The sequence below is a fragment of the Acinonyx jubatus genome, chromosome B3 (genome assembly GCF_027475565.1).
Source record: "Acinonyx jubatus isolate Ajub_Pintada_27869175 chromosome B3, VMU_Ajub_asm_v1.0, whole genome shotgun sequence".
NCBI lineage: Eukaryota > Metazoa > Chordata > Mammalia > Carnivora > Felidae > Acinonyx > Acinonyx jubatus.
In genome coordinates this window covers 25,456,482-25,483,787 of record NC_069386.1, presented here as the reverse complement: position 1 = coordinate 25,483,787, position 27,306 = coordinate 25,456,482, and the positions used below count along the sequence as shown (strand labels likewise).

The 27,306-nt window shown below is 36.8% G+C and overlaps 1 protein-coding gene across 2 annotated transcripts in view; it reads left to right on the top strand.

Moving 5' to 3' along the window:
- The first annotated feature begins 469 nt into the window (after nucleotides 1–469).
- The window catches only part of GABRB3 (gamma-aminobutyric acid type A receptor subunit beta3), a 245,304-nt gene continuing 218,467 nt past the window's right edge, over nucleotides 470–27,306 (top strand). Inside the window, exons 1-3 of one of the 2 annotated variants that reach the window (XM_027067866.2) lie at nucleotides 470–609; nucleotides 1,462–1,553; nucleotides 1,779–1,846. In XM_027067866.2, the coding sequence (XP_026923667.2) occupies nucleotides 470–609; nucleotides 1,462–1,553; nucleotides 1,779–1,846 (300 nt within the window). Of the gene's footprint in view, nucleotides 610–1,139; nucleotides 1,333–1,461; nucleotides 1,554–1,778; nucleotides 1,847–27,306 lie in introns of those variants that run through there. The other variant, XM_027067867.2, reaches the window with a different exon arrangement.

Here is a 27,306-nt window from a genome sequence, read left to right as displayed (position 1 = left end):
AGGCACAGAGAAACTATTGAAGATTATTACTAAAGAAAAATATGCAACCCATGGTCATGGGTGAACAGACACCCCTTAGGCACATGGTTTTATATTAAGAACCACGGACAGCTCCAGGCTGCTCCAGAAAAGGCAAGTTACTTTCCCAACCCTGGAACAACAGTCCAGGGTCTCCAGGTCTGATTTGGACTCCAATTTACTTATTACCTTACTGCTAATAAGGTGTACATGATCAGGCCTCTCTTTACCATTCATCATAAATGTATTTATATGAGCAGGGAGGGCCCATTGCTCATATGAAATGTTCAGGGGTGAAGTGAGAGGAATAGTTTAACATACAGATTTTTAAAAAATGGTTTTATGGTGCATAAATAATTAATCCGGCCGCCATGCAAGGGGCTGGATGATGGGTCAGGAGGGAAAGCCCGTGGGTGGGGGCAGGGGCGGGGATCCCCGCGTCGCTGTTTGAATGCTGGGTGGCTGTGGGGGAGAGCCGATCCCACTCAGATTCGGTCGGAGGAGCAACGCCATGTGCTCCAGGCTCCCGGCTCTCCTGCTGCCCATCTGGCTCTTCTGGACTCTGGGGATTCGAGGCTCTGAGCCCCGCAGGTGAGGTGGGGGCTTTCCCCCGACCCGCAGCCTCCTTCCAGACGCTGTAGCGCGCAGACCTGCGGGCACAGGCACTGTACAGCACCCACTGATTCTTGGCCTGCGTCGCAGCTGGGCGGGGGTCGTTGAGGGGGTCGGACCAGGAAAGGGGCGGGGGGAAGCGGATGGCGTTTCCCTCACCGCTGCTGCCTGTGTCGCCGTCGGTCCTTCGCCTGGTCTCAGCAAGAGCGGCGGAGCTGGCTTCGCGGCCGAGCCCGGCCCTGTTCAGTGCCGCACAGCCGCGGCTACTACTTGCTGTCCCCGGCCGGGCTCCAGGTCCCGCTCCGCAGCCGCGGAGGCGGGAGGGAGTGCCAAGGGCCGGGGCCACCAGCCGCGGCTAGCGCGGGGGAGGCTAGGGTGCTCGGCGCAGCGGGCTCCGCCTCCGGCTCGCCTTGCCTCCTCCCCCTCCCTCAGCTCCCCAGCCTGCTGCTCCTCCTCCCCTCGCGCCCGCTCCTCCCCCTCCTTCCCTCCCCCTCCCCCTCCGCCCTCCTCCGCTTAGGGCCAGCGCGGCGGCGGCGGCGGCGGCAGCAGCAGGAACAGCCCCGGCTGCGGGTCGCGACGGCGGCGGGGCGCCCCCTCCCCCGTGCCGGGGCGCGGCGGAGGGATGTGGGGCTTTGCGGGAGGAAGGCTTTTCGGCATTTTCTCGGCCCCAGTGCTGGTGGCTGTGGTGTGCTGCGCCCAGAGGTAGGGTCGCGGGTGGGTGGATGGGAAGCGGGCCGGGCAGCGGGCAGGGCGCGCGGGTGTACGCTTCGGGCCCTGGCGGGTGAGCCACCGCCTGACCCTGCTCTCTGTGCCCCTTGCCCCCTCCCCCAGCGTGAACGATCCCGGGAACATGTCCTTTGTGAAGGAGACGGTGGACAAGCTGTTGAAAGGCTACGACATTCGCCTGAGACCCGACTTCGGGGGTAAGTGGGGTGTGCGCGGCCGCTGCGGGATGCGCGACCCACCGCGCTGGCGGCCTGGGTGGTGGAGGGAGGTGGGGGGCGCTGAAGCTGAGCTGCGGCGGAGTGAGGGGGGGGGTGGGAGGTATTTCACCTGCTACCTCTCCTCGGGTGGGCACCGCTTTCCTCAGTGCCACCCGCACCCCGTGCCCGAGCTTGGCTGATCTCTGTGTGGTGCTCTTCCCGCAGGTCCCCCGGTCTGCGTGGGGATGAACATCGATATCGCCAGCATAGACATGGTTTCCGAAGTCAACATGGTGAGTGCCCTCCCTCCCCAGGGCTGTCCCCGAGCCCCTGCCCCACTGCCTGGGCCCACAGTACTGGGCCAGAGGCCTTCTCTGCCGGGGCCGATCTTCCCTGGCCCGCAGAGGGAGCGGCTCTCCGGGAGCCAGCCTCTCGCTGGTGCGGCTCCCTCCACCCTCCCGGTGTGCGCGGGGGGCGTAGTTGGCGTCGGTTCCGTGCGGAGGGCGCACCCTTCCTGCGGAGGGAAGGGGTCCTAAGCCGGCCTAGCGCTTGGCTTTCACCGCAGCCCTCGTGCTCCCAGCTCCTCCAGCGGTCTGTCACCTGGGCCTGAGGCTTCCCTAGTGCCATCTCGCCTCCTTAGCAACAGGCGCTGGGGAACCAGGGAAGAGAGGCGAGTTGTGGGGGTGGCTCATATTCTAGGTAAGAGGTACTTAAGGTTTCCTTTGTTGTTTTTTTGGAAAGAGATGCTGGCAGCTGGAGAGAACGAGGGGCAATGATTTGTGTACTCAAGAGTATCTCGGGTCAGTTTCCTTGGTCTCAGTGGCTTTTGTAAGGGCAGGCTCCTGGACAGTGAAACCCGGAATCCCGCTCCGCCAGTCGCTGTCGGAGGTGCTGACAGAGCCAGGCGTCTCTGAGAACTGGAGAGCCTGGGCAGCTGGCGGGCTTTCGGAAGGGGCCGCTGTGCCAGGAGAGTCGAAGGCTAGTGAGCCCAGTGTCACTTAAAGCTATGTTAATGTGAACGGGAATCACTATTGTAACCTGTGGAAACCGGAGGTCCGTGTCCTGAGGTGCGAAGTGGGTGTCATGGGCTTTTTTGCTCAGGACACTAGGACAACTGGGAATAAGGAGTAAAAGAACCCCTTTCATTTGTTAATTGAGATGAAATATTCTGGGATTTGGAAACATTTGATTTTCGGTTGAGTGGCACTTTAGAAATTGTAAGAATGAGCATTTGGAAAGAATATTTTTTTGGGGAAAAACCATTTGCTGACTCTAACATAACATTAAGAATATAATGAGGCATGGTTTCAGATAGACCCAGTAGGTTTCTCAAGTCTGGTGTACCTGAGAAAACTTGTTTTAAATGCATACTCCCAGGTTCCTCACTCCAAAAGATTCTGATCCAACCGTGGAGTGGAATCTTGGGGTGTCTGCATTTAAAACTAGTGCCTCACATTTTTTTTGAAGCACTATTTTGTGGACAGTATTTTAGGAAATATCACAATAAATTATAGAAATACAAACATTTACAAATAAACTACATAGACTGTTTAGCAAGATATGTTTAAAAATATTTTTTACTGTGGATTTTTTAGGAAGTTATCTTTGACCACACAAAATTAATTTCATCAAATTTTCACTCTTAACCTAAAGTTTTTAAGTTATAATATGTGATTTTAAAGTAATGCACTTTTCTTTCAATGTATACTACTAAGGACATTTTTTGTACAAGGAATTATAATAATGAAAGTGTTAGCAAGAAACACAGAAATAATATGACTTTACATACATAATATTAAAAATTAACATTACATATGTTTTACTTTTTAAATAATTTTATAAAAATATTCCTGTTCATAAGGTATGCTTTATGATCTTAAAGGAACAAGTTGACATAATCTGTGATTTTCTTAATTGAGAATTTCACATCGTCTAGAGAAAATTCTTTAAACAAGATAATTGAATAATTAGTGGATTATTATATCAAAATCATTATATTGGATGTCAAATGACATAGGAGATAGATTGATGTGGCCCTTTAAGAACTCTATACAATATTAAAACAACCAGGTGGATAAGGAGAATGTTCTTGCAGACCACTGCACATTTTCTTTGAGTTAATTTTTAAACTTAGTTATCCAGTTGTCATCATGCTGATATTTGGCACCTGTAAAAACTTCCATCAATAATCATGCACCATAAATTGAAGTGTCCCAATTTTCTCTGGACCTAATAATAGAAAGACAAATTGAAGATACAAGCCATTATACTGAATAATCTTTAATTTAGTTTATATCCCAAAGTCAATAATTTTGCATAACATAGCCATAGTATACTTGTATGTAATTTTTTTGCATTCTCATCATGGTAATTTTTGTGGCTCTCTAAACATAAGTTTACTGTAGGCTATTGGACAGATGGGACTGCTTCGCATTTGAAATAGCCTCAACAAGTGGATTGAGTAAAATTGTATGCTGGAAAAAATATGATTTCCCTTAACGTGTTTGCTCATGGTTATAGTTATGATGTTTGATCTATTATTAAAGAAACTTCAAATATAACAATGGTTAAGTATCATTTTGGAGCTCACATTTTATAAGGAAAGAGCAGAGAAATGCATAAGATTAGAACCATCTTTCCATCATGTTATTTAAAAATATAAATCCCAATTATGAGCCTCTTTAATCCCCTTACTAGCCACACAAAAGTAAGTTTTGTGAGGTAATAAAACTAAATAACAAATGGTCTTGTTTTAAAGGTTTTGTAGCTATTACAGGAGATATGTCAAATCTTTGTAACAAAACGTAGGATGTGGTCAGTCTCATTAGAGGAACAAAAGAAAGGAGCATATGGAAGAGAGAGAGGGAAGGAAGAAGAGAGAAGGAGGGAGATACTGGGGAAGAGGGAGATAGATTATTTCTGACATGGAAAGTTTCTTGGATAAGTAGGGGGAGTAGAATTGCAACAGGCATAGATGGAGGAGGGTGTTCTAGATTAGGGAAGAAAAATGGCAAAGGTATGGATGGATAGATGAGCAGGATAGGAGATTGTGAAGTGGAGATTCAAAAGATAAAATTGGAAAAGTGATACAAACCCCTGTTCACTTACCTTCTGCTCTGCCATGCCGATTTCAAATGCTGATTGTCAAGTAACTCCATAAATGTTTTAAACAGGTGATTGACATGATTTGAGATGTGGTTTCAGATGAATCTTTTGGCTAAAATATAAATTTAAAAAGAAGAGTGAGGATGTCTCAGCAGAAGCAAAATTTACAGGAAAATTAAGGATAAATCATGGAAGTTTTATTCCTTGATTTTTTTCTTTTTCTTTTCATAGATATATTTTTGAAAACATATATTTAGCGAAATAAATTTTAATAAATTTACTAATGTTTCAAATAAGAATATACAAAGCATGTGTATCTCAATGTGGGACAGATATGTACTTGTTCATGAGCTTTTGCGAGTGATTGGAAAGAATAATACTATACACTGCATAATAGTAATATTGTTACTTTTTAAACAGTTGTGAAGCACAATCTTTATCTACTGAGAGTGCCTATAGATCCTGCCTCCAAAGAACACCTCTGTCCTCAAATAAACAAATAAATAGACATATTTGTGTATATACATGTGTGCATGTATCATGCTTTTTGGTATTTTGTAGAGCCATTCTAAGAATGAATTTGAGTATTTTACTATTTAACATTATTTTGCTATAACTTGTTTCATGGAAAATATATTCTACATTTACATTTTCCCCAACCTTCCAATTCTTCTTTTCATGCACTTTTTAAGAAATTAGCTGACTCAACAGCAGTCAAATGAAGACCATTTTGTCTTCTATAACTTCATTTGCTTCTCTTAGCCTTTGTTTTAAAATTTCTTATATATTTTTAAGATTATGTATGGTTAGGAAATTATTTAGACTTAGTCTACATATTTCTTTAAGTGACATTGTATATGTGAAAGAACAGTGTTGACTGAAAACTTTTATATATATTTGTTATAATTCTGACGCTTAAGCATTGGTCCCAGTGTATAATAAACATGTGTTGAATAGGTAGATGGAGAGATGAATAAATGGAGTACCAATAATGAAATATGAATAAATTAAAGTATAGGAAACATAAAGAAATATTAAATATATAAAACAACTAGAAAATTTTATTTTCAAAACAGTATTTTTACTCAGAGAATGAAGTAATTCTATAACTCTTAAAAATAAATTAAAAAATGGAAACAGTATTTTAAAGTAGTCACAAGTTCTTTTTTTTAATAGAATAAGCCATTATTTGATATAGTAATTTAGAGGAGAAACTACACATACTTAATTTTTAGTTAATTAACTTTAAAGTATTGAGGATGTAACACTAGATTCAAAATCTAGTAGTATTAATAGTAATTTTTAGGATTTATCTTGTATTTGTTATTACTTTATATTTAATTAGTCCATTAAAAATAACTTAATCCTAATGAGAATGTAACTACAGGATTAATTTTTTCTGCTATCATGCATGTAAACTATATATATCTATAGATATCTATATATCTATAGATATATAGATATCTATAGATATCTATCTATAGATATATCTATAGATAGATATCTATAGATATATATATAGATATATATATAGATATATATAATGAGTTCCTTTTAAGTAACATATAATGTGTATCCTTAGTTTTAATGAGATGTATATTCATCCATTATTCTAGTTCTATTGTATTCCTTTCTTGTTTGTTGCATTTTCTTATTACAAAATCCACTTTTTAAAAAATGTCTAGGTGTAAAATAAGTATTGTACACGACGTAGTTTTGACACATCTCAAAAAGCTGCTTTGGAGCTGCCTCACTGTAAAATGCATAGGTCTCATTCAAGTACAAAACCACGCATGTACACATGCACAGAAACGTTTGCACTATCACTTTGTCTTTCCCCTTTTCAGAGAAAGTGGGGTCTGAGGTCTGGAGAATTCAGCTTTTAGGCTTTTTTGTCCAATTTATGTTAGTCAATCTGCCCTCCCACCTTTCAGAGTCTAGAGGTTTCTTTGCCAATAGTGAATGGTGAATCTGAGTTCAGTGTCCACTACTGTGCTAGAATCTCAGGTGGAAGAAATGAATCCCAGGAGTCCAGGTAGTGTGCTGAAAAGAGCCTAATGGGATTGGAGTTTTGGGTTCTATTTTCAGGTTTGTGAGAACATCTAGTCTTAGGCAAGTCACTTAACACTCAGTAAAATAGTAGAAGGCTTTCCAGATGCCCTACAGAATTGATTGCAAAGTATTAAATCACAAAGGGCTAAGGTCTACAGAGAAAATCATGGTAAAGACAATCACAGCTACACAAACACATGATAGAAAGCTATCATTAACTAATTTTTCCAGTCCTTGGCCATATTAATTGCATATTAATTGTTATTAGCATCTTAAAGGTTGGAAATGTGCTAATGCTCTTATTACAAAGTAAGCTGGGGGATGACTCAGCAGAAAGGAAAAGTATTTCTCTGACCCAGTTGGGATTGGAAAACTGCTTACATGGAAGGCACTCCAGGGGTGAGGTCCACAGAGTGTGTTGGCATTTGGTTCCAGGTTGCTGCATTTTGGAGGTAAGGCTGTTTATTGAGGACATTACTTTTCACTGGCAGTATGTTTCATGCATAAGCTATGATCATACATCAATGCTGGGGCACTGATAAGAAAGCATATAATGAACTTCAGAGATGGATGAAAATAATACCTTACATAATATGCTTTTTACAAAGGGAGGTTTGTGTTTAATATTGGAAGGCATGGTATTGAGAATGCAAAGAGAATGCTTTCTGTGTTTTCCTTCAGGGAGGTTGTAAAGCTTATGTTGCTACATCTCTTAAAAGATGGATCTTACACACATTGTTCTGTTGTGAACCACCTCTTATTTGAGCATGTGCCCTGGTTCAGGGTTTGTATGGTGTGTTGCACTTAGGAGTATTTGGCTTGAATTGGTGGTGTGAATATGCTTATTTACATATAAAGATTTTTCTGATTTTTGCAAGTAAAGCAATATGGATTCAACTTTTGACTTTGCTATTATGACTCTTGTTTTCTTCTGTTGGTAGCAGAATCTTTCTTTCTCATATGGGTTTTGTATTGTATCATGCATACTGTCATTGCATAAGAAGCCTATCACCATATGGAATCCTTTAAATAATTTTATAACACATGTTGAGATGCAACTTAGGGAAATAACTAACAGTTTTACACATTTTGCAGTTTATGAAATACTTCAAGTATTCTGTTATATTTGATCTTCAGACCTGGTGATGAACTTGGTAAAGTAGGTAATATGGGTGTTAACCTCATCTCCACTTTTCAGAAGAGAAACAACCTTAGGAATAGCACTAACTTACTACATGGCAAAACTGGCACTTGGTTCTGTGTCTTTGGTTTTTCAACCTTATGCTACGGAGCAGCAAAATATCCTCTGTTCGGAGCACATGTGATTTTACCTTCTTCTGTGACTTTCATTGTCTAAATTTGATCTTCCCATTCTACTTTTGCAAGAAATCTTATTTGCTTGTAACACTTATTACAGTGTTACATATGATTAAGGTGTATTTATTTGCTTAAAGCCTTTCAGACTATAAGTTCCATGAAGCAGAACTGTGTCTATGGACAGTCCTTGCATGGCCTGACACTTGAGAGGCACCTATTAGACATTTGTTGAAAGACAGTATATGAATGAAGAATGAATGAATAAATATATAAGTGCATAAATAAATAGATATGTAGCCTTCCAATGAAATATTTTTGTAACTCAAAATTTGGGCTTATGGCCAAGAAGAAGCTTTTACTGGATAAATGTGATGTATAGAGATTTTACCTTAGGGGACTTAATTTGATCAGAATTTGTATAATTGTACAGAATATAATACGGTATTTTATAGCTGTTACCCTTTTTACTGGAGAGCTTTTATGCTGAGTTCAGAGTAGAAAGGAGAATAAAGTATTGTAAGGGTTGGTGTAGATAATCTAAACACCAATCATTGCTGCCTTTTTTGCACTCAAAGTTTCATGTCTACTTGTCAAATGTCGATTCAGTTTTTTTATATGCCACAGAAGTTTTGATTGTTTTTATGTAAGCATTCATTGGGTTTTGCATTGCTTTCCTGATGGCCAGTCAGTAGTACAGTGAGGCTGCAGTGGTTTTTATTGTTTGCTAGCTTTCCAGCACAGTTTACTTCTGGACCATTTATGCCAGCCATTAAGAAGATTCTTTAGCTGCAAAATTTGGAACACAAAGACTAAGATAGGTCTCACCTCTCGGCAATTTTCTCAGTGTTATCAGTTCAGTGGAAAGTCAAGCTTCTGATCTTTCTGGCTGGGGATGTAGAATTCCTTTATTCCTTGTTATCAGGAGACCACATCAAGTAGTAGAAATCATTTGTAAGCACTAACTCATATATCCCTCTTTTCATTTTTCTTTTTCTTTTTCATGTTTATTTTATGTTAGAGGGGGGGAGAGAGAGGGAGAGACAGAGTCATCCAGGCTCTGAGCTGTCAGCACAGAGCCTGAGGCGGGGCCCAAACTCATAAGCTGTGAAATCATGACCTAAGTCAAAGTCGGACACAGCCCACTGAGCCACCTAGGCACCCATTTCTCTTTTCATTTTTCAATCAAACTTAAGCATCACAAAGAAACATTAATACAATTAACAAAACTTTTACAGTGCATGGATCTGACATTTCAGGTTAATGGGAACAAAATTAAGATGTGAGAATGTCACAGTTTTTTAAATGCCCTAATTTGTGCTTCTGCAGTCAATCTGAAGGAGGATGTGGATTCTATTGATTACAACATTATTTTGTTTTATCCCAGTTATCCTCGTTTTACAACTAAATAATTCCTTTTATGTTAAATATTTGCTAAATCCACATGCTATGATTTGTGATATGAAATACATTTGTTTTTATTTTGGATTGACTTTAAAGGACAAGAAAGTCTATGGTTTAAAGCTATATAATCCTGGTTGTGTTTGATATATATGTATATATGATATGTATATGTTTCCATATAAAGTATTTGTTACTTAGTTCAGCATAACATCCCTGTTCTTTTTAACTTTAACTTTTTGAATAAGACTTACCAGTTGGTAACTTTAATGAGTACAAGAAACAAATTTTATGTGTCACCCTCTGCTACATGTTCAGTGTATGTATGCATGTGTGAGTCTAAGCAAACCAAAATTTGTCTTAAAAGAAGCAACAATTTGGGTAATTTAATGTAATACTACTGAGTTTTCCAATCATGCTGACTCTAAAAATCCATCCAAGAGTTAAGTCCAAATATCAGGTGGAAAGTAGACTACAATGGTTACAGAGTTCAGGGCCTGTTCTGTAGAATATGCTTTATTAAATGAATTTGTGTAGCAAATGACCCTGTGGTAAAGCTTTATCTTTGATTTATTTTATTGCAGAGATTCCTTTATTTGGGTATTGTGCGCATAAAATGAACCATGTGTGAGGATTGCTGTGAACTTGTCACAGAGAAAAAAAAAAAAGAAAAACAACGAAAACAAAACAAACCAAAACAAGACATCTGAGTTGTGGAAAACAGTGCCATTCTTGTGATCTAGACCAGTTATTCCAAAACTATAGACCAAGAATCTTTGTGTGGTGCTAGAGTTATTGCAAGGGTGGACATAGCTAAGTGTTCTTCTCTAAGCATAATTTCTCACCATTGGTGAGTAAACATAATAGAAAAAAAAAAGAAGAAGAATGGGAATAACTGACTGTATGAGAACCAGGATTGATTGTGTTATATTCCTTTTTATGCTATTAAACATTCTGCAGATAATTCATTAGTATGAAGGCATATTTAATTGTGCTGTTGAATGAGTTTTTATTTCTGAATCTTTCCTTTGTTTTGGCTCTGGGCACCAAAATTTCCTCTGAGAATGTCATTTTATGTGGTGTGGGCTAAAATAATAGTTCCTTAGGAGAACACCGTTCTGTAGAATGTAAGTGTGGGCCCTGTACTCAAAATATTTCTGCTCAAATCACATTGGAAAGTATGTTAAATATGTAAAATAGGTTTTTTTGCTGCAGGAATTGTCAGGCCCATAATATGCTAATGATTTTGCAAATCTTCATGAGAGGAGTGAAAAATACAATATTTTAAGGATTATGTTTCATTGGGCATCTTTTATTTGTGGACGAATGGGGGACCCAATAAACACTTCTTCAAGAGGTTTTTTTGTAGAACACAGTTTAGAAAATGTGGGGCTAATCCAGTGAATCATAGTGGTTGTCAGTATGGCCAGTTCTTGTGAATGATAACTGAGAAGATTACTAGATTAATAAAGGTTTTTCTGGTGACTGTGTCCACAGCATGGAATGCACAGTTTTGATCAAGAATCTACCAGTACATATAGGGATGGGTGATATTTTCTAGAAATGAAGATTAAGCATCCGTTATAATTGACTGATAAAAACCACAAAGATTTTGTTCTACAATAACAGTCTGTCATATTGAGGGAAGTCTGTGTGTTTTTACCTTCCTTGTTTTCTTGTATTATAAGAGTATAAGTACACAATATAGAGGCAGAGATATATATGTTAGAGGAGATGCAAAAGTCTCTTGGGTCAACAGCAACAGGTTAATATTAAAAGCAAAATATGGTTCCTTGAGGTTGTTGGGTTTGGCTGGTGGTTTTTAGATGGTGATCTATATGTTATTCATATTTATATGTAAAATAAGATTCTCTTTGGATGAAAGTTTCTTGTGATAAATGTATTTAACATCCCCTAGATTAAGTCACTTCTAAACTTTTCTTTATGACTAATTATATATAGTTCTAAGAAGAGTTTATACATGTTTATGAACAGTCAGTGAAAATAGCCTAGAGGGCAGATGCATTTTCTGGATTTTTCTTTAAGCCACAGTAATGTCATAAGGGGGCAATATTGCTTAATATTGCCTCCACCACTGTGGAGGCCCCACTGGGTATCTGTGGTGGGCTTAGGGGTTGTAAAAGACTGGTGGTAATGAGCAGGTAAATCAAAGTAGATCCAGAAAGTATAAAGAGACTCAGAATGTTAATTGATTATAATAGTAAATGGGGTTTTGTTTATTTCCTTGTTTGTTTTTAGCTTTTAGAAGTATAGAAAGCTGGTTTTAAAAAGGGAGGATTCTTATTTTTGAAATATAGTATCTCTTTCTCATATATATATGTTTATATATATATGGGAAAACATAAAATATATAATATATAGAAATAGATTTATAAAAATATGTGTGAATATAAAATATAAGTATAAGAACAATATAAATATTTATAAGAAATATAAATATAATATATATATTTTTTCTCCCATGCTATGCTTTATTTAGCATAATGCTATATTTCTTCAAAATTTTATCTTAATTTTACAATTGAAAAGCTACTCTCAAAGCTTCAGATTTTACTTTATTATTGTAAATGGTTTGGAATTTTAATTATCTAGGTGATTTCCTCAATACTCTAGGCTGTGTTGCCTTTAGAGACCATAGGGGGTCTAACTTGCAAGATTGCTCTCTGCAGTGGAAAGAGTTGCTTGTCAGAACACTTAGATCCCATGGAAGGGTTTGTTGGAACTTTAGCAAGTCATTCAGACTCGATAGTCTTCAATTTGATCTTTTTAAAGACTGTGTTAATAGGATTCTCTAAATTGCCTTCCAGCTCTGGCTTCTGTGTTTCTTAGAGTCTGTGAGCAGTTAGAAACATAAGGGATCCTTCTATTTGCCTTTTACACATACCACTACTTGTCATTTGGTACCACATGTGGTTTAATTGGTTATCTGAGTGGTGGTCATCTGGCAGCTTGCAACCTTGTGTTCTAAGCATGGCCAGTGTGAAACCGAGAATTATTTTTTCAGGCTATTTTTTGTGCTATGAACTTCAGACATTTTGTACATGAAGAGCTGGGATTTTAACATTTGTATCCATGCCCATTAATTTTCAGTCTCAAACAGTGGTATTTGCTTTTTTGGTCTGAATGTAGAATTACTAATTTAAGAGTGAAAACTGTAATGAACAGTGAACTGTTAAGATGCTTTTTTTTTTTTTGTATTCAAAATATAACCTTTACATTATCACATAAGAAAAATAGTATGAAAACGTCTTAGTTGCTGTTGGGCTCCAAATTTTCTATATTCAGGTTTTAAAAACATTCTATTCAAATTTAATTCATGAACCATTTTTTACTCTTCTGTGTTATTTTAATAGCATGTTATCATTTTTTTAATATGAAATTTATTATCAAATTTGTTTCCATACAATACCCAGTGCTCATCCCAACAGCATAGCATCGTTTTAATATTGTTTGAGTTCATAATCCAGTCCAAAAGGAAGAGGGCATAGGTTTGGCCCATGTCATCTGTACAGCTGCATTCAGCCAGGTTGGGATGATAAGCCAACATTCAGTGAAGTAAATTTTAAACTTAGACCTCAAAGATAGAATTTGCATATTGTAGTGCCACTACAAAAAATGAAGTTTTACCATTTTATACCTTTTTCTTGATTCCTAGCTTCATTTAAAATCGAATTTCTTATACATAAAATCCAAGAAAGTAAACCTGTGTGGATGCAGGAATGATGCTATGGCTTGCCTTTATTAGAGATTGCAAAATGAAATATGTAAAATTTTCTAATTTTATTCCATAAAAGGAAAAATGTGGGTGTGCCAGTTATCAAATTAATAGGAAATTGCCTATTTAGGATGATACACATTAAAATGCATAGTATTACCTAAACTTAGATATAATCGATCAGTAACCAATAATAATAATAATAATAATAATTTTCAAAGCAATCAGCTTATATTTTTTCAGTGTAGGTGAAATCCTTCTAACTTGTAGTATATAATTAAGGGGAATTGTGGCATAGTCTAAACAGGGTAAATAAATGATTTCCTAATTTACCATTTTGAAGTAATTTGTCTACATTGATAGCCGCATGTACACATGTTCCTCAGTTTTTCTCTCTTGTGCATACTCTTTCTCTCCCTCCCTTTCCTTCTCCTCCACAGACAAGAGGGGTATGAAGGCTCTGGCAAAGTTCAGATATTAAAAGGGAAAGACAGTTTGTTCTAAATGTAACCAAATTAGCACTCTGAGAGTAGAGCCAACTCTGAGGATCATGAGCAATGGCTGGTTTACTGAGATTAAGGAGAAAAGGCCAAATAAAGGGGTAGATGTTCTCTATTGTCTCTCTGCTGCTTATCTGTGTGACAATTATCTCCCCTTACCAGATAAGAAATGAGGATTATACCTACAAGTTCTTCTCACCATTTATCTTTCTAAGATTTTGAATTCAAAATTTTGGATATCTCAAGAGCCAGTTTGGCTGAGAAATGTTTCTCCTTTTATCATATCTCTCAGTTTCTAAAACAGTTTAGGAAAATCCTTTTTTCTTCAACATTTTTTTGGAGGAAAGCACAATGAAACTTGTTAAACAAAGGTTGACCTGAAAGCAGGTATCTATTAAATTGACATCCAATTTCCTGATATGCCAACCTTTGCCCAAGACTGTGCTTGATTGTGCAATATGTGTAAACAGAAAAATCAGAACCCACTCATTCTACAATATTAATAGAAACTGTCAGTTAACCAGAAGAAGGATTCATAAATCAGTCTCATATATTACTGAACTATTTTCTGTGTCTATTACCAGATAAGTGTGAGTGTTTCTAGTTCTCGCTTCTATGGAGATTTTTTTTTTGTATGACTATTAACATTATAATGGAAGTGTGAAAACTACAACAATCACAACAAAACTCTAAAATATAAAAGCAAAATGGTGGAATTCCATTATACTGATAGTAGAGCCTGTTGAGATGGTATAGAAGAGGGGTGTGGAGGCTTGTTTTGTGAATATGTATGACAAAACACTAAATATTAAATAAATATTTAAAATCCCAAGCTTATCAAAGCACCTTGCATTTATAGGTCAACGCTAGAACTTACTAGAAAGAGAAAAGCAACAAACTTTCTATTTTTAATTTTAAAAATAACTAATATCACTTAATAATTACTTCTTGTATTATCTTTCATGACTTGACTTTTTAGTTCAATTGCTCTATGTTGAATAGTATATTCTTGTGTTGTCTTTTTCATTCTAAATACTTTTAGATTTAAGAGGTAGCTTAACTAGTATAAAACCATTATCACAACAAATAGAATGCCCAGTGTCAGAAATCCACATGATGATAGTTGGGGATTTTCCACATTTCTTCAGTTAAGGACACCTGTTCAAACTGCCTATATCTTCAGACTTGAAACACTGGCACAGCCTCAGGGCCACATAAAGTTACCAAAGAAACTCATGAAGAGAGTGCTTGACTAGAGCCAGGAATGAGTAAGCTACGAGTGAGCTGGACAATAAATGTGTGAGGGTGAATAATTATGAACTCCGTGGTTGCAGCAATGGTAGGAATGAAAAAAGGGCTGACAGACAGTTGGGCCTGGGAAGCTGAGAGATATATAATCAACCACTGGCATTCTAAAAAGCAGTTTTGAGGAAATATGGATAGGACTAGAAGGCATGGGAAAGACTTTAAGGGATAAAAATAGCAAAAATGGGTAAAATTGTTGCAATAAATGTATTTTTTATTCTTTACATACTTCAGATACTGAGGTAGCTTGTCATGTATAATTAGAAAATAGATATATACCAATTTGTACTATGAAAAAAAATTAAATTGTTTTTTTCTGCTCTTCTTACATTTATCCATGATAAAAGTTGAACTACAGAGGGTGTTGATTCCCTGAAGTGGGGCCTATCATCCTCCTGGTGGCAGCCACTTCAGGTACAAGTCTCTAAGATTTACAATCTACAAGAAACCTGTGCAGAAATTCCTAGGTGTTTTCAGAGCAACAAAACTTACCAGATGCTTGATATATGTTTCTTTCAGATATGATGGGAGAAGCAGAGCAGGAAGGAGAATAGTTAAGTGAAAAAGAAGGCAAGATTCTTTCTTATCTATCTATGAACTCTCTAAATAATCAGCACACTTATGGATTGTTATATACACAGTTGTGTCAGGCAAGAACTTTTTTCCCTGGAGGGATGAATGTTCTGTATATTCATTATAAAACAAAGGCCCTCTTGGCTGGAGCAGACACGAACATCATCTACTGGGAACTTTGGAACTCGTTACACCTTTACTGCTTTCACAAAACAGTACTATTATTTTACAAAATTAAAAAAAAATTATATACTTAACCACTAAGAAATTTTAGAATTTTTGGAAAAATATACTGGATGTACTTTTAAGTTGTTTTATACATATACAATATGTATGCACTATTTTTATATAAGTTATTATCATGCTTTTCCATGTAATTTATATTATATATACTTCCATGCTATTGAACATATTTCCAAGATATTTTAAGTGCTGTATAGTATTCCTGTTTGTGGATGAAATAATATAGCTTACTTAATATTTTCCCATTGTTGACTATTTAGGTCACTTGTTCTTATTTGCTAGACTTAATAGTGTTTTGGTGAATATCTTGTACATGAATTATTGTATGGATTATGAATTATTTCCTTGGGTGATATTTCATTAAGACTATTGAATCAAATAGCATAAAAATTTTTATGGTGTTTGATACATGTAACCAAGTAGCTTTCAAGAAAGGATCTTTCAATTTGGGCTCTCATTGAATTGCCTAAAAATATTCAATATTTATAACTCTAGAATAAAATTCTGTTGGCAAATGGAAAGAGAAATACAGCTTACAAAAGAGCAGGATTTAAAACTAAAGTTGATTTAAACCCCAAAACTATTCTTAACTTTGACATTTTTCCAACATAATCTCATCTAACAGGAAAAATATATGAATAATTTGGCTTTATATTAAAATTGATTTCCTTTTAGTTTTATTTTTGGCATGACAATATGTATAAGGAACAAAGTATACAAGTTCAGGTCATTGTTTTAAATGAATTAGAATTCATTCTAATCCTCCGAATAAATTTTACGCCAAAAAATTAGAATGTTTCTCACATATCAGGCCTAAGTAGTTGGGAAAAAAAAATTACTGTTAGAGATTCTGAGGTCACAATTGGTCGTTTTTATATGAAAGTGCACATTATCAGAATCTATTAAGATATTTGAATCTGAATTCAATCTCATATTTAATCTCAAAAACTGAGCTAAGCCTTGCCCCTTTGGGTTTTGAATACGTGGGACAGTTGGTGAAGCAAATATGAGGAAACTCTGAGGAGAAAAGCCTAGAGCCTGGAGGAGACCATCACCACTAGCTGCCTCTGAAGGGAGGGTCCTCATGTGGGTCACTGCCTTGATGGTTATCAGGGACACAGTGAAACTGATTTGAAGGGCCTTCCTGATTAATCTCAGGTATTGTTTAATGAAATTTACTTTGCCTACATGAGTAACACTTTAGGAGACTATTTTCTGTAGAGTTAATGAGCAAAACCCAGACATCATTTAATTTGATACAAAGTTTTGTCTACTAATGCAGGGGAAAAAATATTAAGTAGCCATTACCATTTAATTGAAAAGGGAATTTGGATTTTTCCACATTGATTATGAGATTAGTGGGTAACCATTCTTCCTCACTGCCCTGATTCCATGATGCCCAGAAATAGCAGTGAAAGCCATTCAGAAACAACCATATATTTCCACAATTACTTGCCTACCCCTGACCTCTGTTCTTACCTTTTTTACATCAAAGTCACACATTTGACTAAAGGTGCCATTCTGCTTTTGAGAAGACCCTTTCTGATGATCATCTTGTCTTTTTCTCCCAAATGTCTCCCCTGTCAGCAGTTTTAGTTCGACTCCTCAAGCACCTTGTTCTGCCTCTCATACCAGACACCAAAGAAATCTATTTCAGGCTTCTCTAGTCCTCATGGTTGTGTTCAGCTTTTGCCCAGCCTTCAAAAACATAATGGTCCAAGTGCCACAAGGAAGCATGCCCACTAGGAGGAAATAGTTTCTGACTACAAAAAGTCTCCCAGTATATAATTTTATTATTTTAATTTTTCTTTATTTATTGTTTGAGACAGAGAGAGAGAGAGAGAGAGAGAGAGAGAGAGAGAGTATTTCATGCACATTTGAGTGTGGGGGAAGGGTAGAGGGAAAGAGAGAGAATCTTAAGCAGGCTCCAGGCCCAGGGCAGAGCCTGATGCAAGGTTCTATCTCATGACAATGAGATCATGACCTGAGCTGAAACCGAGTCTGGTGCTTAACTGACTGAGTCACCCAAGCGCCCCTATAATTTTATTATTTAATCTTCGTTGTCTTCACCACCCAGAATATTCTCTCTCCCTAAGGTCTCCATTCTACCTTCACATCTTTCCTGGTGGTGTTGAACTTAAATTTTGTTTCCCTCAGAAGATTAACAGCACAGGCTTCCTTTGTCCTATATCCTTTGTCCTGTCTCCTGCTCCTGATGTCTTACTCTGAGAGAGATGTTTTTCCTTCTGTATGAAATCCATCTTGCTATGTTTGCTTGACTTTTCCTGTACTCACATTCACTACACCTTTTTTTTAAAATTTTTTTAATGCTTATTTATTTTTGAGACAGAGAGAGACAGAGCATGAATGGGGGAGGGGCAGAGAGAGAGGGAGACACAGAATCGGAAGCAGGCTCCAGGCTCTGAGCCATCAGCCCAGAGCCCAACGCGGGGCTCGAACTCACGGACCACGAGATTGTGACCTGAGTTGAAGTCGGACGCTTAACTGACTAAGCCACCCAGGCGCCCCTCACTACACCTTTTTAACAAATCTTCCTCTCCATTAGGTTCTGTCAGTTAGCCTTCATATGAGAAAAAGAATTAACTGGATGTAAAAGAGATAAGCCAAGCACTTCCCTTGACTCTACTATCTTCCTTGACCACATATTTCAGGACACTATTTCTGAGACTAGTATCAACCTGTAGCCCTTACCCATACCCTCACTAAAGGCTGCTGAGGAGTGTGTGTATGTATATACATGTTGTGGTCAGCAATTATTGTTGTGCATATTATTGTTGGTTAGGCTTCCTGAATTGTGCTTCTTCACCTCGTCACTTGGTCCTATAGATAATTTTGCCTTTCCTTTTTTTCCTAATATCCAGTTGTTTGCCATGTCTTGCCCCAATAATTTTGGTAATATATTGAGGCTCACTCTTTTTTTCCCCCATGACTCCATTTTGGAGCCCTCAAATGCAGTGATCACGATCTGTATGAAATCTGTGATTCTCCTGTGTTCTGGTTCCACTTGTAGAATATTGTCACTCTATTCTTCCTGTCATTTCCAAGATGGGAGCACCTAATTGGCCCCAGAGTGCTTGCTGGATGTGTGGTAAAATGGATGATTGACACGAATACCCACAGTGACAGGATTAAGAACCAACTCCAGGATTTAGAGAAAAGTGACTTTGGGCTATGTCTGTGTACATCAGGTTGATCATAAGGGAAGAGAGTAGAGCTGGATGTTTTGAGGTCTAAGCTGATATCAGGGCCTTCCCCATTTGGTTCATACAAGGGACAAGATTTAGGGTTCTTCCTGAGAAAATGCAAGAACAAAAGTGATGGCTCTGGATGATGGTGTTGACTATACATGTTGGGTTTTGAGAAAGCCCTCAGAATCTAAAAGCTAGGTTAGTAGTGAAGCTTTTACCTTAATATGACCAATTTTCCCTGTGATTACTTAATTTCAATCAATTTTAATATGCAGTACAACCTTTAATGTACTTATTTTTCTGTTACTTTTCTATTTGCTTCCAGTTACTTCCCTTGTACATTTCTTCCCTTTCCCATATTATGTATCCCTTTACTTCTCTATATTTCAACTATCAGCCATAAGCAGATACTTTAAAAATGAGTATTGATAGTGACGATATTTTGATTGTCCAGTTGGCCAGAAGCAGAAAAGGACCTATTCTTCAAGGAAGCCATCAACTTGATACACAGTGCAGGGAGGCAAACAGAACCATTAAAGGTATTCATCAAAGAGAGCAAGCAATGAATGCTGAGGAAGTAATTATGAAATTGTGAGAGTCAGCAGGATGTGTGCTATGGGCTCCTCTCCCCCAAACCATCACATTTACCCTGTGTACACAGTTAAGAAGGAGAATCAGAAAGGAGAGATGGAAAGGAGTGGGTGTGATAAAGGCTCTTGGTCTGCTAGTTAAGTAAGACTATGATGTTGGTTTTTTTTTAAAATATTTGAAAGCATGCTTTTGTTGGATAGAAAAATATATTTTGGGGAGGGGCAAGGGTGCTTTCTCAGCTAATGCTTGTGTTTAATACATATCCTCCCTCCTTGCCCAGTACCCATTAGAAGTCAGGTTATATATTGTATCAGAAAATTAGAGGTAAGGCTTACTGAGTGTGGTCAAAAGCATTGCTTTCATTCCTAAAATAATAAAAACCTGAAATTATAAAATAAAAGCAAATTTGACATATATGAAAACTGGAGAAGTGGTGACAAGATTTGTGAACTGACCAAATTTCATTTACTGGGATGCTGAACTAACAACAAAAGTCACCTGAAAAAAGTGGTGAGGTGTTACATACAGCATTGGTTTTTTTCTAAGGTGCTTTGAGAATATTGGGATATGATGAAAATGAAGACCCATACATTAAATTCCAAATCAGGAGGAAGAGGTGAGAGGTGGTTAGTTTAAGATCCTTTATCTCATGACCTTTTATGTCTAGAGAGCTCTTTTTAAACTCTGATCACTGCTCTGTTTTTACCATTGGGCCTGTTCCAGGAGTTGGAAGCCACAGACTGTGGAACAACGCAGCTTTCCATCTGCAATTGTTCTGGATATATTCCGGTACATTTCTGGTTTGAATTTCCACAGTGAATTTGTTGCTAGTGTTGCCAGTTGATATTTAAAATGTTATTATTATATTGTAAATATTTGATTAACATAAACTGTAAAATATGCTTTGTGAAAGAAAGAAAGAAAGAAAGAAAGAAAGAGAAAGAAAGAAAGAAAGAAAGAAAGAAAGAAAGAAAGAAAAGGAATCCCATGAATTCTAGATAGATGTGTTATCAAAAATTTTTTCCAAGCTGGCTAAAATAAAAAATACAAACATTTAGATTTTGGAGAACTCTTATAAAATGCATTATATAAGTTTCAATATTAGCAGTTCATGAATCTTTCATAATCTAGAAAGATTATAAAAATCTAGAGATTCCTCTATTCCTAGATACTGATTTCATTTTATAACACATTATTTTAGAGGAGAAAACAGAGTGAAATGTTGCACTGTTAAGTGGGGGACTTAAGGGGAAAAAAGTGATTCTGTCATAATGAAATCTGAAAATAAATTAGCTTTGGAAAACTTATAATTTATGATTTTTCTGAGTTTCAATAATTTATTAGCAAATCTTTTCTTATTCACCAAGTCTACACAGCATTACTCTTGACCTCTTTACTTTTCTAGCCTACTTCACAAACTTCATAGGTACCATATTTCTGGCAGTTTTCTATTATTCATAAGTTAAACATTTCATGAAATTTTATTTCTTTAACTTCACAGAGCCATTTACAATGAAATAGCTCCTTGTGTTAATTCTATTTTTCATAATCAATAATAGCTTATGTAAATCTGATGTAAATCCTATATTTTCAGTAATATTGGTTCACTTGTCTTCATATATACAGTCTGTCTCTTATTATTTAATTGAGCATGCTGCAGAGATGGGTACCATGCCAGCTAGTCCCTTTGCTTGATACAAAACAAAGCAAGTTTTAGAAGTATAATTTATATTTTTCATAACAAAAAGTTGATATTCCCATTTTGTCATGCAAGTTTCCAGTCTGGGATGGAAGTATCTTACCATTCTTTGAGCAGTTCCATCTAGAAAGCATTTGAAGGGCAGTATCTAGGCAGTGAATGGGGTCTAAGTCTTAGGTTCCACTACTGCTAATTGAGGGCTTGGGTTGAATGGATAATTAACACCTACAGATTATTGAAAACCTCATTATAGTAAGTAGTTTCAACTTCTTCCTTCACTGAACCTCTTCCAGAATTGCTAATGAGTAGCAAAATGGACTGATTTTGAATTCTAGCTCCTTTTATTTCCCTGCCTTCTTTCTGATAAAGGTGCTCATAAGCAAGAATGCAATCAAAAGGCATGAAACATAAGGGAGGAATTAAATGAAACTGTTTTTTAAAAACCTCTAAACAGACTTCTAATTCCAGCCAAGATGGAGTAGCCTCATTTCTTAGTCTTCCCTCTTACAACTAAAAAGCCCTCAACATAGCACAGCTACTTAATGAAGATTCTGAAGGTTTAAAGAAAAAAAAAGGATTGCTTAAAGATCTCAGGACATGAGGAATGGCTTGGTGTTGAATTCCCTAGGTTTTCTTTCTTCCTTTCATAGGTGTCAGACAGTGTAGTAGAAAGCCTACAGCCTAGATAGAACTGCCAACAAACAGAGACAAAGAAAATAAACTCCAAAAAAAGCCCCATCCCCTTCCCCCACAGGGAAGGAATGGCCTAACAGAACAGAAACTTTTTAATAATGCCTATCCTACTTTCACCTAACACCAAAACAAACAAACCCAAAAAACAACCTATTTACCGCCCCCCCCCCGCCATGGCTTTAGTAGGGCCAAATAGGAAGCTAATCTTCCACCCATTGCCCAATAGAAACAGGTGGATATGCTTCCAGGATATACTAAATAGCACCTCAGTCAACAAGAGCTGATTGACATTTAAAGAATACTTCACCCAACAACAGCAGAATACACATTCTTTTCAAGTGCTCACAGATAATTCTCCAAGATAAATTATGTTTTGAGTCATAAGACATATCTCAACATATTTAAAAGAATTCCCTTCCAAAAACAGGAGGATACAAAAGAATTCATACCATATAGTTTATGTTTCCTAATTACAATGTAATCAAACTAGAAATCAATGCAGAAAGACAAGAGGAAAATTTCCAAATAATTGGAAATTGAAAATAGACTTTTAAGTAATCCAGGAACCAAAGTGGATGTCTCAAAGGAAATGAAAAAAAAATGCTGAATGAAAATGAAAATGTAGTGTGTCAAAATTTGTGGAATTCATTTAAAGCAGTGTTGAGAAGGAAAATTATAGTGCCAAATGCTTACATTTAAAGAAAGGTGACCTTTCAAATCTAAGTCACTATAAACAAGAAAAGGAACATTAAAATAAACCCAAATTAAGGAGATATGAGGACATTATAAAGAGCAGAAATGAATGGAATTGAAAACATGAGCATTAAAGAAAAAATCAAATGAAAAATGGGATCTCTGAAAAAATTAACTTGATAAACCTTAGACATACATAAAAAGAGAGAAAACACAAATCACCAATGTCAAAAATGACATGGGATCTATCATTACACATCCTGCACTCATTTAAAGGAGAATAAGAAAATAGTATGAATAGCTTATGCATAGAAAAAAAAACAATTCCTTAAAAACCGTAAATTACTAAAACTTATCCAGGATGAATTAAGTAATCTGAATACTCCAGTAACGACTAAATAAATTGAACTTGTAATTAGAAGTTCCCAAACAAGTAATCTTTGGTGCCATATAATTTCACTATAGTACATTTGAAAAAGAACACTAGAGGTACATAATTTCCCATAGAAATGGGAAGAGGAAGGAGCAGGTCCTAACTCATTTTAGAAAGCCAGTATTACTCTGACACCAAACCAGAGAAGGACAGACAGCACATAAGAGGAAAATAACAAGATCTCTCAAGAACATCCACACAAAAATCCTGAACAAAATACTTGCAAATCAAATCCAGCAATGTGTGAAAGCAATTCTATACCATGACCAAGTGTCATTTATTTGAGGTATCCAAACCTGGTTCAGTAATCAAAAATCAATCTGTGTCTACCATATCAATAGGTTATAGAAGAAAAAAAAACTATATGATAAATATTTCAATAGGTACAGAAAATGCATTTGAAAAGTACAATACTCCTTCTTAATAAAAATTATCATTAAACAACAGAGAATTTTCTCAACCATTAAAGAGAATCTACAAAAATCCTATATCTGTCATTATGCTTAATGCTGAATGACTAAATGCTTTTTCCCTAAAATAAGGAATGATGCAAGGATGTCTGTTCTCACCTTTCTTACTCTAGCCACTTCAGTCAAACAAGAAAGATAAAGAAAAGGCAGACATGTTGGAAAGAAAGAAATAAAAATATCACTCTCTCTTACCAGATGACACCATCATCTATGTAGAAAATCCCAAGAAATTTAAACCAAAAGTCCTAAAACTAAATTCAATGAGGTTGCAGGATATGAGTTCAATACAAAAATCAATCACATATCTATATACTAACAATAAGCATGTGGAAACTGAGGGGAAATAAACACATAACATTCATAATCACTTAAAAAATGAAGTACTTAGATATAAACTTAATTTTTTAATGTTTATTCATTTTTGAGAGAGAGAGGGACAAAGCGTGAGCAGGGGAGGGGCAGAGAGAGGTATACACAGACTCTGAAGCAGGCTCTCAGCTCCAAGCTGTCAGCAAAGAGGCCAGTCTGGGGCTCAAACCCATGAGCTGAGAGATCATGACCTGAGCTGAAGTCCAACGCTCAACCAACTGAGCCACTCAGGCTTCCCAGATATAAACTTAATAAAACAGATAAATGTATATGTATGCTAAAAAATACAAAATTCTGATAAAAGATATAAAAAAGGACCTTAAATAAATGGTGAGAACTACTGTTTTATGAATTGGAAGTCTCACTATAACAAGACATTGATTCAAATCGGTATATAGGCTTTATGCAATTTCTATAAAAATACCAGCAGGATTTTTTGTAGACACAGATAGACTTATTCTAAACCATATATGAAAAGGCAAGGTGCAAGAAGAGCTAAAATAAACTTCAAAAAGAAGAAAACCGTGAGACAGAACACTCTCTACTGTTTACATTTACTATATAACTGCAGTAATCAAATCAGTTGGGGTATTGGCAGAGGGATGGACATATAGATCATTGGAAGAGAATAGTGAATCCAGTACACCTACACAAACATGCCCAACTGATTTTAAACAAAGTTCAAAAGCAATTCATTGGAGGAAAGACAACCTTTTCAACTGTGGTGATAGAATGAATTTACTTTGACCTAAACTTCAGACTTATACAAAAATTCACACAATATAGACTTTAATGTAATATGTAAAACTTCAGAAGGAAATGTAGGATAACATCCCTCATTCCTGGCATTAGGGGAAGCATTCTTAAAACAAAAACATGGTTCATAAAAAAAAATTTGATAAATTGGACTTCACCAATATTAAAATATTTGCTCTGCAAAGACCTTGGGAAGAAGATAAAGACAAGATATATAGTCAGAGAAAGTATCTGCAAATTATATTTGATAAAGGAGTTGGATTTAGGATAAAAAATTCCCCAAATTTAACATTAACAAAATCAACAATCTGATTAGAAAAGGGGCAGAAGATATGGACAGACATTTCATCAAAAGGTATATATAGATGGCTAACAAGCACATGAAAAGATGTTTAATGTCTAAACACCTATAGTAACAACATCCAATACTAGCCAAAATGTGTGGAAAAATTAGATCACTAGTACATTGCATGTGGATTATAAAATGGTACATCTACTCTGGAAAATACATTGACAGTTTATTATAAAATTAAATATGCATTTACTAGGGGCACCTGGGTGGCTCAGTTGATTAACATCTGGCTCTTGATTTCAGCTCAGGTCATGATCTCATGCTTTGTGAGTTTGAGCCCTACATTGGGCTTCATGCTGACAGTTCAAAACCTGTTTGGGATTCTCTGTCTCCCTCTCTCTCTGCCCCTCCACTGCTCACTCTCAATCTATCTCTCTCACAATAAATAAACATTTAAAAAATATATGCAGTTACTGTACATCCCAGCAATTGCACTCTTTGGCATTGGTCTCAGAAGAACGGAAATGGAAATGGTCTCAGAGGAATGGTTATACAAAAAGCTGTAAACAACTATTCATAGAAGCTTTATTTTTAATAACCAAAAACTGAAAAACTAAATGTACTACAGTGGGTGAATGGTTAAGGGAACGGTGGTATATCCACACCATGGAATACTACACATCAGTAAGGGGGAATGAATTATTGATACATCCAACAATTTTAATGGATCTTATGGAATTATGCTTTTGAAAAGAAACTAATCTCAAAAGGTTACACACTGTATAGTTTCATTTGCATAAAAAATTCAAAACAATAAAATTATAGAGAAAGGACAGATTTGTGGTTGCTAGAAGTTGGAGATGGAAGGAGAAATAATGGTGGTTAAGTGTGGTTATAAACAGGGAATAGAGGGAGGCTTGTGAGGGTAGAACACATCTGTATCTTGACTGTGGTTACCTGAGTCTCATAAGTGGTAAAATTGCATAGAATGATAACCACCATGCCCCAACCCACCCACCCAATATGTATGCGTACATGCATACATACACACACACACACACACACACACACACACACACACATGCACATACAAATGAGTGCATATGAACTTGGTGAAATCTGAATGAGGTCTGTGAATTGTATTAATGTTACTTTTTCTGATTTTGATATTGCATTATAGTTATGCCAGATGTTACCATTGGGGGTAACTAGGTGAAGTGTACTGGAATCTCCTTAAACACTTTTTTTTTTACAATCTTCCATAAATAGACAATTATTTCAAAATTCAAAATTCAAAATTCTGAATGTATGTGTATCTATACATAAGGATAAATATGTATATAAGCATACATATGTAAATATATGATAAATGATAATTTTCTGGAGAATATAAATTCAGAATTGAAAAAATGAATTTAGTGGTTGTTCAAATTTTAATAAAATATTTTGCTCTTGTTGAGTTATGTTGAAAATAATTTCCACAATATCTGGCAACTATATTTATTGCAGGAAGTAAGCATAGTTTATATTTTTAAGAAAAATACAAAATGAAAAGAAGCCGGAGTTACAAAAGTGGTTAAATTTCCATATAGCCTATCTGATTTTCTAAGTGAACTGAGAATTTTCATGCTTGATCCTAGTATCAAATGCAATTACTGAACGGCTAGTCCTGATCTGTACTAAATGGCATGGACAAGAGCATGTAGATTGTACTATTTTTATAAGCCTCATTCAGAAGACCTCACTCTGTGTAGAAACATTCACTTCAAGTTGTGTTGAGCTTTGCCAGTTATTTTGGTAGGAGGCACGATCTCAAGCACACTGGAAGGGAAATTACGTACATCGGACTTTATTTTTGGTAACTGGCATCAGTCTTTTTCCCTAGTTTCCTAATCTGTACATGTAATCTTCCTCCTTAGTGAGAAGACTAGGAAAGAGAATTTCTTTCAAAGAAACCTGAAATGTACTTCTTAGAGACGAGTGCTCAATGCATACAAATTGCTGTTGATACTTGATGCATATTCATTCATCTCTGGTGATCAATCCAATCACTACTTTGAACCAGTCATTTGTTAAGATGGTAGAAATGGAAATGGTACAAAGCAAATGTTCACAAGGAGGAATCAATTGGCAGATGGGGAAAAAATTCATTATGACGCCAGAAAATAGCCTTTTTGTATTAAGGCTGTCATGTTACATTTTGCTTAGTAACAAAACAGAAAAGCTAATGTGGTGTTCACTTTTCCCACAATTTTGGATTTTCTTTGCTCTGGCATAGAATGTCCCTTGACCTAATGAAATCTTATGGGATGGGGCATA